General features: G+C 42.1%; 1 protein-coding gene across 5 annotated transcripts in view; it reads left to right on the top strand.

The window, feature by feature from the left end:
- Positions 1–14345, top strand: part of TEX264 (testis expressed 264, ER-phagy receptor) — a 144390-nt gene that overhangs the window by 41021 nt on the left and 89024 nt on the right. For all 5 annotated transcript variants that reach the window (XM_083429535.1, XM_083429532.1, XM_083429534.1 and 2 more), the window contains one exon: positions 2313–2534. In XM_083429535.1, coding sequence (XP_083285661.1) covers positions 2313–2534 — 222 coding nt within the window. The remainder of the gene's footprint in view (positions 1–2312; positions 2535–14345) is intronic.

Below are 14345 nucleotides of genomic sequence, written 5' to 3'. Positions count from 1 at the left end.
TTTTCATGACTGTACTCTAAATGTGTGGTGACAATGCTCAAACCTATTTTGACATAATCCCTTCTAACCTGGAAAACTTTTTCCTAATCCTAACCCCAGGTGTACCTGGCAGCTTATGTTGTGATTATTAGTATTTGAAGAAAGGCACATGCTTATATGTCCTTTTTTATTCATTGCAACTCTGGGGTTCCAAGGGAGATACAAGGCTCAAATTAAGTTTGGAGTAATCTTTACCACATTCCTAAAGTTGATCTTTCCATCTTTATTCTGAGAATCATTTTTAAATGCAGGACTAATGAGAGCTGGACGTACTTTTTCCACTTAGTGGCTGTGAGCTGTGTGACTGTGCCTCCTATGATGTTGGTGAAAAGCTATTTTTGTGTAGCAGAGGGCAACAGTAATATGGCACAATTAACCAATCTATATTGATAAATACTAGTCATATAGTTACTGGTTGAATTTTTATTGGTTATTAGACAGTATTCATGAACCAAACAGCAGTAAAAACAACTAATTTGCTTTTGCTTGCCTTTCACTTACAGCAAGCATGAAGCATGTATATGGTAAAAATGCAATATGTGAAGCATCCCTCAGACTCAATTCGATATTTCTGTTGAAGTGTTTATCATTGTGTTTTATTCTGCATTGTGATTTTTAAATGTTTCAGAAATTCCGCATTTTGATCTTTTGTAAGTTGCTTTGATGGTAAAAAGCATTGAACAAATGTAATAAGAATAACTTTTGCTTTCTTAAAGCAGTGGTTTCCAAAATGCCAACTTTCAGAGTGACCTTTAACATTGATTTGTCTTGCCAATAAATCTCTTGGCATCTGCTAAGGCAGGGTTTCCCAAACTTGGGTGTCCAGCTGTTTTTGGACTACAGTTCCCATCATCCCCGACCATTTGTCCTGCTAGCTAGGGATGATGAGGGTTATAGTCCCAAAACAGCTGGAGACCCAAGTTTGGGAAACCTTGTCACCCTCTCAGTTCACGTAGGTTACCAACTATACCTCAATAGGTTTAGTTGGCCTTTGCCAAATTCCTGCATAAACTGAGGGCCAAACCACACAATACATAGAGTTGCATCCAACAAAGTTGTTCCATTTTAGCAAGGACTTCCAACTGCACAGTGCAACTTCCCCTCCCTCTCCTCTCCCTATACACCCCCCCAAATTTGTTCTGGACGGTTCACAATTCTCACAGTGCTTCCCCTCTCTACCCATCTTGCAGTGAACAGACCACAACTGTTCGTAAGTTTAAATGCTTTACTTACAAACTCCAAAGGTCAGAGTCATTCTGTGCACAGTTACTCTATGCAGCAGCAATGTGGGATACAAAATCTAGTGAAATAGCTCTAAGCACATGGTCTGAGATTGTAACGAGCAAGCTCAGGCACATCCTAACTCAATGAGATCACATAGTGAAAGAAAATGAACAAAGAAGCTTTACTTTCTTCTCTGGAGACGAGGGCCCATGACCTAACTGAGTCTAGGAATATAATTCTGTGGTCTTAACCCCTTCATGTGGGATGTGGGTGGCGCTGTGGGTTAAACCACAGAGACTAGGACTTGCCGATCAGAAGGTCAGTGTTCAAATCCCCACGACGGGGTGAGCCTCTGTTGCTCGGTCCCTGCTGCTGCCAACCTAGCAGTTCGAAAGCACGTCAAAGTGCAAGTAGATAAATAGGTACCGCTCTGGTGGGAAGGTAAATGGCGTTTCCGTGCGCTGTTCTGGTTTGCCAGAAGCGGCTTAGTCATGCTGGCCACATGACCCAGAAGCTGTATGCTGGCTCCCTCGGCCAATAAAGCGAGATGAGCGCCGCAATCCCAGAGTCGGCCACAACTGGACCTAATGGTCAGGGGTCCCTTTGCCTTTACCTTTAACCCCTTCATGTATTAACTAGCCCTAAGCTTGGTAGTTATATTTGACTGCAATTTCCCCACAACCCCCTTTTCAGGCAAATATGACAATTGGATGCACAATTTAATAAACCACCCAGAGTCCCATCTTGACTTAAAGGTTCTCAAAATTGTGTTGTTTGGCTTTGAGTCAATTTGTACAGCACTCTTCTTTGGCTGCACATAAATGTCAGTAATGGTAGGCAAGTTATCATGCTGGGAAATGTTTGCAATTTCTAATAAGCTTCTAAGAATCCCTAGGGCTCTCCTGAACATTGTTTGGGAACCACTGCCTTAAGCTATAGGTAGGATCACTGAATGATAAGGCTGGTATTATTCCATTATTTTAAACACAGTATCATGAGCCCTTTGAAGCCCTTTGTTGTCTAATGCCAGCCCTTATTTCTCTTTAAAGGTGGATCCAGAGAAATGCCGCTATCTTGTGGGTAGCATCTTGAGTGAAGGAGAAGAGAAGCCATCTGAGGAAGTGGTGCGCATGTTTCTGAAGTATGGTTTCAAGATCATCAACTTCCCAGCCCCTAGCCATGTTGTCATGGCAACTTTTCCCTACACGACTCCACTGTCCATCCATCTGGCAGTGAACCGTGTCCACACAGCCCTTGACGTATACATCAAGGTGAGTGATCCTATGTAACAAGTCTTCTGTTTTACGACTGCTAGGTAAAACCCTCTCCTACTTCTGCCTTGTGAAGGTGATACACATTATCTTATATTATGTATTTCCAATTAATCATGCAGCCTGAATCCTTTTGCTGTTGCTGGCTGTTAAGTATTATTTACCTGTGATACCGTCTTTCCTTTAGACTTTGCAAAGATAACAGTTATCTTTTGGGATCAGTGGAGTGTATGAAGTAGTGGTGGGGAATCTTTGACCGTTGGGCCTAATTAGGTCTGACAGGCCTCTCCATTTTGTCCACGAGAAACCATCCCCACCTGCCATAAACTTGACACCATGTATGATGTCAGAAATAGGTCCAGTAAGGTCAAGGCTGAGCCAATAAGTGATCTGCATGGCTTTTCCTTTCTTTTCACAATCACTGTTGATGGGCTGTGTTTTCAGAGGGCTGTCCATGGCACTTTGCAGCCCTGACTGTTATCTGATATTAAGGACTTCAAAGTGTTGTACAGGCACTCTGTAAGCATTAATAATCAACTGATCATTTGTACTTGCAGGAAGCTCTGCACAATGGTTTGAAGACTCAACAATTGGAGACTTTAAAGTGCCATGTCATGGGTCACCTGATATTATTCTGACATCAGGTGATAAGTAGGCAGCCCTACCACCTGTCAACTTTGACCCAGAGGATGTTGGGGAGATAGGGGTCCAGCCCACAGACCAGATCTATTTCCCCATTCCTGGTATAATGTTCTACACAAGGTTTTGAAATATTCACTGTTATGATGGAAACATGTGGGGGTTTTTTGCTTGTAATCTTCTTCATGTGTACCAGTGGAAGACACTTTCTTACCATCCCCAAAGGACTGGGATGATTTTTTTGCTAAATATGTTTGAAACTAAAAGTTTGTTGGTCTCATAGATATTTCCTCAGGGAATGCCAATTTTGTGTGTATGTATGAATGAATGAGTGGGTGGGTGGGTGGATGCTTCTAGATCAGTGCTTCTCAAATTCATTTCTTTCGGCCACACTTTCAGAATAAACATTTGTTCATGCCACACCAAATTTTTTATTCATAATAAATATATTGGAAAATAAAAAAAAAACTCCTAGCAGTGCTTAATCTATAACATAGAACATAACCACTGCATAATATTATCTTGGGACATCCAGAAAGTATGCTATGCTGTGCTGTGCTATGCTATGCTGTACCGAAATGTTTATTTGATGGTTCTTGAATCGTTCTGCCACACTTGCCATCCACTCCATCCACTCCCCTTTGAGAACCACTGTTATAGATGGAGGGCCTCTAGTCCTGTAAACTGCAAGCAGGCTTGCATTAGCCATCCACACTTCAGGGGTCTATCCTTTTTGGGGGGCCTGTATGCATGGCACTATGGGCAAGACAAAGCTTTGTGAGAATTGTTGTTTCCTCTCCTTTCCCCTCATTTGTCACTTTCTCTTCTGATATTTTGAAGCAGATGCTTCTCAGTGCCATTTTAACTCCTTATTTTGTATTTGTACCTGTGTACATGTATGCAGTTACTGAAGCAGTACAATTGAAAAAAAATTAAAAAGTTTCACTGCGCAGCAATCCCTCTTGCTGTTCTGGCTTCTGAGATTCAGAATATATTTTTTCTGGTTTTCCTACTCCAAAAACCTAGGTGCGTCTTATGGTCTGGTGCGTCTTATAGAGCGAAAAATACGGTAATTTCACAATGGAACCTAATCAGATATCCTGATCCAGTCAGTGTTACAATATGGATCGAAAATTTATAGCCTTGATTTTTCCTTGTTAGTTGTGTCAGTCTACTGTAGTATAACTGCATTAAAAACAAATTGTGCCCGACTGCAGTCCAGGGTTAATGGATTGCAGCCTTATAGGGTTTTAGCCAGAGACACCTGCACATCTGTACTTGGAAGTAAGCACTGATGTTTTCAAAGTAATCGACTAATTAAATAACTATTTGAACTGTGTGGGTTGAGGGAACCTCATTACAGGAAGCAATTAATTAAGGCAGAGAGCTGGTAGATCAGGAGAAAAAGGACTTATGGTGCAGGATGTGAAACAGCTCTGAACCCAGAAATTCATGGCAAGCAGCTGAGGAGGAGAGGCTGTCCCAACATGTCATCTACCTCCCCCGGGAACATTGCTTCTCACTCTGCCTCCATCACACATTTTACCATCCATACCTGCAAAGAGATTGAACTGCTATTCTGTTCTTCCCCTCCTTAGCAGATTTTCTGTGGGTTTTTTATTTTATTTTTAAAAAAGGTAGAGGAAGGTAAGAAAACATGGGAGGTTTGCAACTGGCTTATGAAGTTGTCTGGACTCTCCATAAAATTGCACAAAGGAGACATGGCAATTTCACAGCAACAGTCTTGCCTAGAGGAAGACAGAGGGGAAAAAAACCACAGGAATGTGATTTTGAAGGGAATGCATTTAGGTTCCCATGTACGTTTTGTACATCACAAATGTTTCCATTCATGTATCCTCTCCTATATAATAGAGCACAACTGATTCCCATCTCCTGTCAAACTAATTCCCTATCACAAACTTTTAACTCTAAAAAACACATCCCTAAAATCTTATCTGACTCTTGTACTGCTGTTTCCTAGCACCCTGTATGAGAGTTTTCCTTCATCAGAATTGACAGCTTTACGTGCTTTTTTGCCTGCCCTACTGCGAGCCAGCAAAGAACACTCTTTGGAAAGACTGCCATTCAGTTATCTTGTTTATTCCCCATCTCTGATAAGGAAGCTAGCTGAATGGACATACTGTAACCTGCAAGAGTGTTATTTAGTTCAGAAGGGAGAGACTGTTTAAAGACCAAAGGACAGTGCAATTCAATTCAGTTTTCATGTAGGTCATCCCCATTCTCTGGAATTTTATCTCTTCCCCAACCCTGCCCTATGTTGCTTAGAATGCAGGCGATCTTGAGGAGAAGACAAAAGAACAGTCAAACTTGGAAACCTCCATGGATTGCAATATATGATGTTGTTAGGAGAAAGAGAGCTTATGTTTTTCCAATGGGGGGAAATATTACTGATCATGAATTTCAGAATTCCTGTGTTCATTGTAAGCTAGGGCATTTCCACATGTTCAGCATGATGGTGATGTCGATTGGTACTTGCCTCCCTTTCTCCCTAATTGATACCAATGTGTATAAACCATTATTAACTGATAATCTTAGAATGTTAAGTCATCACTGTTGATTTAAAAAGCAGGTTGCATTTTTGTTCTTACTGGATTATTTTTGTTTATTTTAAATAAAAAGATAACATTTAAAACACCCACCTTTCTTAATTGGCCTGACTTGAACCCCGAGCTACACTTCCAAAATGTTTTCTCAAGGCTCTATCTGCACCTACCTCTTTAAAAGCAACACTTTTGTGTGCTGAATTGGGCATTTTAAAGAATTCATAGACAGCAATGCTTGTGTCCTAATACAGTGGTACTTAATTCGTTCTGGAGGTCTGTTCTTAACCTGAAACCATTCTTAACCGGAGGTACCACTTTAGCTAATGGGGCCTCCTGCTGCCGCCATCCCGCCACCCTGCAATTTCTGTTCTGATCCTGAAGCAAAGTTCTTAACCCGAGGTACTATTTCTGGGTTAGCGGAGTCTGTAACCTGAAGCGTCTGTAACCTGAGGCGTCTGTAACCTGAGGTACCACTGTACTTCCTTCTTTATAATGTGGCTGGGGATATTAGACTGCCTTCAAAGGGGACCTGCAACGGCAACAGGAAGCATCAGTGCTTTGTGTTTCCTGTTGTATCATCTTCCCCACTCCAACTTATCATTGTTTGCAATGAATCTCTTGCATCTCCTATAGCAGGTTGTTTCCCACAAATATTCCTGTAAGGAAATTGATGGATAGACTGTTGGAAATGACAGAGCTTTTATTATGGGATTCCCCCTGTTGCTCTTGCCAGGTAGCTATGACACTCACATAGTTGTATTAACAAATTCCTGCTTAACTATTATTTCTTTCATGTTACTAAACATATCTGGATTAAATTTGTGCCAAAATCTGGTTTTTAAAACAGAAAACATGTAGTGTCTTTAAAAAAGAAATCTCTATATAAATAAAAAAGTGGCGACTAGACATTCTGTTTTTGTGCCTACAGTCCAAGTCCCAGGAGCAATGTTGCTCCTAACTTTTGTATCCCAGCTTCTAACACTGATTATGAGATATTTACTGATTGGAAATGAAGTAGTGTGACCATCATAAAACTTTTGCACCTACAAATATTATTCAAGGTGGGATCATGCATTATAGCCCTGATATCATCATGGACACAGATAATCATTGAATGTGAAGTAAAAAATGACATCTGGAGGGGCCCTCAGTGCCTATCATGCATGCATATTTTGAGCAACATACATGTAACATCCCCAGATTTAATGATTCTGCAATACCACCCCCCCCCTACCCATGGTAAATCAGGATTAAAGGGTAGAAAAAATGTGGAATGGAATTTTCATGGGGATGGTATTGGCTAAATTTGTGTCTATGGGCAGCGCTATTTCCATAATAAATGGTTGTGTGCAAATGTCCATTGTTCAGCATTTGCACACTAGTTTACTTTGGCCACAACTATGGGTAAATGTACAAGCCTTGTTGTAGCTTCTGCTGATAATATGGGCAGTAGAAAGTGAGTAAGGAAAGCAATGCTATTAAGTGTGCACTTTATGTGCAAGTCTACGTTTTTAATAGCAACATCAGATTTACCAAATTTACACTTGCTTTAGGGTGCAGAGATGACATTTGGATGCTCCAGGAAAGGTCCTGGAGAGTGCATCTGTAACATAAGCAGTGAAATCATTAAAGCTAAAAAAGGAGCTACAGATAGTGCTGGGAACACCTGGTAGCTTTTTAATGAGAGCTGCCTTTCTGGTTTAAAAAATAAATACGTCCAAAATCCTTGGACGTGCTTATATTTTTCAAACTGAATGAAGAACAGAGATTTATCCTAGGTTGAAACTTTTCTTTTTCAACCTAGTGAGATAGAAATCTTGGGCAAATGTGCGTCAAATTTATGATTGCTTTGTGTGAGTGCCTCTCTTGGGAACTTGAAACTGGATATTTTTATTGCAGATTTCAGTCATGAAGTTTCTGTGACTGAGGTTATTGAGGTAATGTAACTTGGTTATGGGGCATATTAGAGGGTTAGTCAGTTATAGGTTTGGGGGTCTTTCAGTTGACCCTATTTATAAGTAAATCTCAAAGCAGACAGAAAAGATTTTCCATTTTTACAAATATGGAGTTTAAATTCAGAAATTTGAAATAATACGACGTGAGGAAGAAAGAGTTAATTAGGTGTGTGCTTGTGGATCTGAGAGTTGTGATTCTAACCAAAACCAGAGGCAAATGAGCAGAACACAGATTAATTACTAAGGGACTGCTATCAGAACTACCTGTTCTTTTTAGAGGCATGTTCTTCCTTACCTTTTATTGATTTCCTGAATGTAAGACTAGAGCTGGAAAAATACAAGGTCTCTAGCTGCTGAGGCTCCTAGAACCATAATCCTAAAAAAGTAAATTCTCTATAGACTCAGTTGTTTGAATGGCCTGATGTTTGGACCTGGTTTGGTGAGCTATCCAATCAGTGTGTGCTTCAACCACTTTTCAACCATAGTATTATTATTATTATTATTATTATTTTATTATTAATTTATTTATACCCAACCCATCTGGCTGGGTTTCCCCAGCCACTCTGGGCAGCTTCCAACAAGAGATTAAAAATACATTAAAACATCAGTCATTTAAAACTTCCCTAAACAGGGCTGCCTTCAGATGTAAAGGTACAGGGGTGTGCAACACGGCCTCCAGTCATTGCTAGAGAGCTTGAAGTAGCTGGGTTGGACAGACCTGGTATTAAATAGTGGGAGCTTAGTCATCTGTTGTAGACTAGTCAACAGATCAGAACCTTCTGTCTTCTGCACTTCTGTCTTCGGTTTCTCAACTCCAGTGTGGCCAGCCTTTCTGACAAGAGTGTGTCCTTGAGTCAAGTATAAAGTATGAGAAAGTGCATATGCAACCCTGCCACGTGCCATGGTGAGGAGGGGTCAGGCATGTTGGCCTGACAAACCCATAGGTTCTTTCCAGGGGTGTGCTACATGCTTACAGTACCTGTGACACTTGTCTAGGCACTACTGTATATTACAGTAACTCTCCAAAATTAGACTGTGGCTTTTCGGAGTTGCTTTGATATGCTGCCTTTCTGCTGTGAGATTTGAGGTAGTTTACAATTCAGTACTAAACTAAGAGAAAAAATAATAAAAAGAGCTGTTTAGAATCTCTTCAAGAGATGATAGCAAGAGCGCCTTGATCTGGGCTACTTTTGTTTCCTTTTTGGGATCTGTTTTCAGCCCAGGTAAGACCTTCTTTTACAGTTATCCAGACCTCTTTGCCTACTTGCTTGCTTCCCTTTTCGTTTTTCTTGAGTCTAGGACTCTCACAAGGCCAGTGCACCCAGAATTGCTCCATTGCTAGATTTTTTAATTCCAATATCCTGGCAAATGCAATATAGAGTCTTGTAACCGTAAAGGCTAACTTGCTTATTATAGCATAAGGCTTCATAAACTGAGGCCCACATCAACAGTGTGCCTATCTCCTGGCCCTGATTTGCCTGCAGATACAGCTGTGGAGCCCTGGAAATGATGCATCATCAGTACCATGCACCTTGTGCCATTTTGTGTAAGAACACCTAGGATGTTATAGGAGGGCAATTTTTGCAGTCACCAGAGCCATATACCACAAATAAGCAAAGACTGTTCAAACTTCCCTAGGTGGTTCTCACCTCTGTTGCTTGGAGGAAGAGGGTGAAAGCCATTTTAGCAGAACTGTCTAAACCTACGGCTTGGTTTCCTTGCAAAGCCAATTCTGCCAATGCTCCTCTCTTAGAACTCCCTCTTCTTCCCATATCTTTGAACTGCTTTTCACAATGGCAGGTTTGACATGAAGAGCACCTGGAGACCAGGCTTGTCACTTGGCTGCCCCTTTCATTCAAGTTTGCAGCTGAGCCCTCAGAAGTGTCAGGTTCTTGTTTCCCTCCCACAATATGGAGCACTGGGATCTCTGCATTTTGCTACTGTTCACATACCAGAGTAGACATTTGCCAACTTCACAGCCGGGTTTGGGGGGGGGGGGGATGGCTTTCCTGAGGCATTGCTCCCAAATCAGGGATGTTCTCACATCCCCTCCTGGCTCCTGTGGCAAACAGCATCTGCTCCCCTGGCACCTGTTGGAGAGACAGGGAAAGAAAACAAGAGAGAAACTTTCACAGAAACAGGTGACCTGTGCACATTTTCTGATGGGAATATGTGTTGCCATGGAGACAGCTTCTCCAAATAGCTCCCCTCCACCTCCCCCAAGCAACTGAGGCGCAAGCAAGACATTTTTGCAGTGTCTGGTTTGAAAAGATTCTCTTAATGAGAGTCGTAGGTCAGGCGAGCTGAGCGAAGGAGACCCCCTTTCTGCTGCTTTGTCCCTGCGGGATGCACCGAGCCAGGCAAACGGGCTTATGAAAAAGAAGTCTCTTCAAAGGGTCTCCGTGTTGTAAATGAAATGAAGGCTCTGGTTCCCCCCATCTTTTTTTTGAGAGAGAGTGAGAGAGAAAGAGAGAAGGGTTTGGTTCAAATGGATCACCTCTCTTCCTAGGCAAGCAACTTAACAGCCTATTTAAAAATGGAAAGAGATGGGAAAACAAGACAAAAGAATAAGAGAGAGCTTAAGGTGGAATGGTGGAGAATAGAGATGATGACTGAGGGCAGCACAATATGAGCAGCAAGATGGCAAGGGGATGGGAAGTGTCTTTTTTAAACAGAACAACAAACCAGCAAAAGGGCTTAGTAAGAGAGAATGGAGGATAAAAAAAGTTGTGAAACCTAAGCCAGTAGAGGGGCTGAAGTGGATAAAGGGCATACAAATTGCAAGCTTGGAAATTCCAGGGAAGGACTTTCAAAGGCGTGCAGACTGTCAGACATTTCTAGGCTTAAACCAAGAGGCCTTTGGATTGGTCACAGACTTCTTCCTTCTTAGTGGCTGCTGGTCAGATGAGGGAATGCATAGACAGTTCTTATAGACAATTTCAGCTGTGGCATTCATTTGTCAATCTATAATTCTCTTGGCCTGGAAAATCAAATGAAAGCAGATGACCAGTCTGGTGCCATCAGCTGATAAAAGGTTTCTGGAGCTGCTGCTTTCCCTTGCTCTGGGCAGTTTGTCAAAGGGGGGGGGGGTCACCCAGCTCTTCCATCAGCACTACCAGACTGAGGGCTTATACACACTTACCTTTTGCCCCATTTGGACACAGAGCTTTAAAGCAGGTTGTGTGTGTGTGTGTAGAACCTCAGTTAGCTATGTATTTTTATTGATTGGGAGGGCAGCTGTCCCCCCCCCCCAGCTACTCCCAGGGATGGGGATTATTTGGGTTGATTGTGTGGCACCATTGAGGAAGAATCACTGCCCTATTTCAGTCCTCTTGTGCTGGTCACTGTAACTTCAGACACCCCAAGATGCTACCAGTTTTCTGTAAAACTGTTAGTCTGGCCCAGGTATGACTTGAGGATTTCTTTTCTAGCGCTGATCAACTCTTTGAGCCCAGAGATGAACAGGGTAAATAATGTCCTATGGACCCCACTGGATATTTCAGTGCCTTTTGATATTACTGATCATGAGGTGTTGATGACCTGCTTGCTCCTAGGACCTGGTGATAGTTTGCCTTTTGGCATCTCATATCTAACAAATTACTTCTTCCCCTGTGTCACTTTAAAATCTCGAAGGATGGCTGACAGCAACTCCATGACACTCACTTTCTGTCCTTGGAGATTCATTAAAGCCCAACTCGAGCATCTTCCAAACAAATTATAAAGCAATTCTATTTTTGTTAGCTTTTAGCAACTGCATTTATTATCAGATTGGGACGGGAGGCAGGGGGAATTGGTTGGGGTTATAATAAGGTCTGTTTTTTGTGATATTTGATAGTTTACAGTTTATGTTTTTTAGACTCTGTTTTTATTTTTTTGATCATAAGCATGTTAAAACCTGCCCTAAGCCATTCATAAAGGGTAAGATATAAAATGTGTTTATTTGATTTTTATAAGAGGAAACTGACTTACAGAGAGGTACATAGGACAAGACTCTCTTTGGCCATTCTGCAGCCAAGCAGGAATGGAACTTATGAATTACTGATGTCCAGTCTCCTTTGGTAATTTTAGCATTACTTATTTATGAGCCTGAAACCCAACAAATGACAGGAAATGTGTGGAAAAATTCTGTACTGCTCTCTTTCATCTGGCTTCCCTCTCCCACCTTTTGCAACATCTATTTTGAGCCTCTCATTCTGAGCTACCTGCTCTAATTGGCTTTCCTTTTTGGATATCTTGCAGATAGCTTCTTGGTCCTGTGCTGCTTGCCCTTTCTAGCATAGGTGTCTGTATTTCTGCTTGGCAAGTCCTTCACCTGTTTACTTGAACCCCTCCAAATGTGAATGTGTAACGCAAGTGGTACTTCAGGTGCTGCAGAACTTGCCTTCACAACAGCCTCAATAAAGTAAATTGTTTAGGCTAAAGTATGGGCCAGCTGGTTGCTAGGCAATCCTTTTGTATTTGCAGCAAGGTAAGTACAGGCTGCACACACATACCATACGTCTAAAGCACTTTTAACACATCCCCTCCCCCTGAAAAATCATAGGAAATGTAGTTGACCTCTCACAGAGCTACAGTTCCCAGAACCCTTAACAGACTACAGTTCCCAGTATAGTGTGCTTCCATTTTATGAGTTAAGAGTTTGGGATTTGCAGTCCTACCGGGAGGAATGAGAAGAAAGTGGCTGCTGGATTATTGATGCCACGATGGACTGAAGCCTGTATATTCTGCCTTACTGTGAAATGAATTTAATGTTGCGCTAAGACAATTGTTCTGCCATGGCAGGTATTTCAGCTTGCTTGACTGAACAACTCACAGCTCCTCTCCCTCTCTCGACAGCCCCCAAGCCAATTCTGAGGGGCATGCCGAAGGGAGGGACGAAAGCCTGTTGCACATGTGGAAGTCCTTGTATAGGGCATCTGCTGACAGGATTCATTAGCTGAATCCCAGTTTATCACTTTCCTGTTACAGTTACAGTTAAGAGGCATTTTAGGATTGTCTTCTAAGTGAAAGGTCACAGGTTTTCCATGCATAGCCTGTTATTTTTGCCTATTTTCCAGCTTGCTGGTGGTTCTTTTGCTCAGGGTGGTGAAGCTGGTCAAGACAAAAATGTGTAGGAAATAGGTAGCCCAAGAAATAGTCATGAGGAGAGCTCTTTCCACAATCATATATATCCATTTTCCTAGTACCTAGAGAGTGCTGGGTACAGTACTTTGTTATTCCAATCAGCATTTCTGCAATTGCTAAAAGTGATGTGTTGCCTCTGAAGCACTGAGATTCTGATGTATGGGATGAAGATGGGAGAAAATGCGAGTGGGCGCCTTGGATCCTGTTAGTTCCAAAAGCCAGCTCTTTCTTCCTATCTGCCAAGTTCTCAGAATATCAGGTCATGGAATGCAAATGAAAGCCTCTCTAAAGATGCTCTCCCAGGGTGAGCATTTTAATGACATTGTGAGCTGCTTATTAAACTGTAACCTGCCATTTCTGGGAGCGTTCACTCATGTTCTCAGTTTAATTATCCCTCTGTGGCAGTCTCAGTGTGAGTACCTGTGAGCACGTGTGCAGAGTATATGAATATCTTCACCAAACAAAATAAACCCCCCCATGTTTTCATTAGAAGGCCTTTAGGACTCTGTGGTTTCTGTCCTGTGGCACACTGGATAGCTTGAGAGGTGTTTTAATTGCTTTCTAGCTGAGAAGTCCATCTGTCTTTGCCCTTTGTAGAGGATGCCATAGTTCCAAGCCACATATTGCAGGACAGGTGTTACTAATGCAGTCTCCACAATCAAAGCTAACTCCAGTCTGGTTCATTTTTTACTGCAGGAATTTTAAAAAGCGTCCAAGAGTTAGAACTGGTGAACCATACTGTAGCGCTGTCTGTGGCAGAAAGAGAGGGGGCAGGGGAAGAGAGGATAGGAACACCTCAGTCAGTTCTGCTTTTGGGGGGTGGGGGGGCTTACCCAATTCCACTTTGAAGCAGAATTTGATGGCAGGATTGAAGTTATGCCCAAAGAGGAGCTGAGTCAGACAAGGATCTGGATTTGGTGGAGATTATGGACTCCTGTTGCAACACTTGAAAGCCTTCCTTGATATTGTAAAGCTGCACTATACATATTCATAAGTGTTGTGCACCAGCATGGTACAAGATGTCATGGTGTTATGTCAGTACAGAAGCCCTGCTCATGCCCACTGGAAATGGAAACAGCAGCAGCAGCAGCAACAACAACAACAACAACAACAACAACAAAGCCTTTCTTAACATAGACACTGCTAGGCATGTACAGACCCCTTTACACAAAAAGTACCCCCTGCCTTAGTCTACAACACTGGGGAGCCATCAAGAGGGAAGTAATAGTACCACTCTGTTCTGCCTTGGTCAGACCACACTTAGAGTACTGTGCCCAGTTCTGGGCACCACAACTTAAGAAGGATAACGGGTCTAGAAACCAAGCATTATGAGGAACATTTGAGGGAATTGGGTATGTTTAGCCTCGTAAAGAGGAGATTGAGAAGAAATAGGATAGACAACAACAAATATCTAAAGGGATGTCACATGGAGGATGGAGCAAACTTGTTTCCTCCTGCTCCAGAGGGTAGGCCCCAAACCAATGGATTCAAGTTACAAGAAAGAAGCTTCTGACTAAAAATTAGGAATA

The sequence above is a fragment of the Podarcis tiliguerta genome, assembly GCF_965153285.1.
Source record: "Podarcis tiliguerta genome assembly, chromosome: 2".
NCBI classification, from domain to species: domain Eukaryota; kingdom Metazoa; phylum Chordata; class Lepidosauria; order Squamata; family Lacertidae; genus Podarcis; species Podarcis tiliguerta.
Note: the sequence above shows the minus strand (reverse complement) of the source record. Positions and strands in the feature narration are given on the sequence as shown.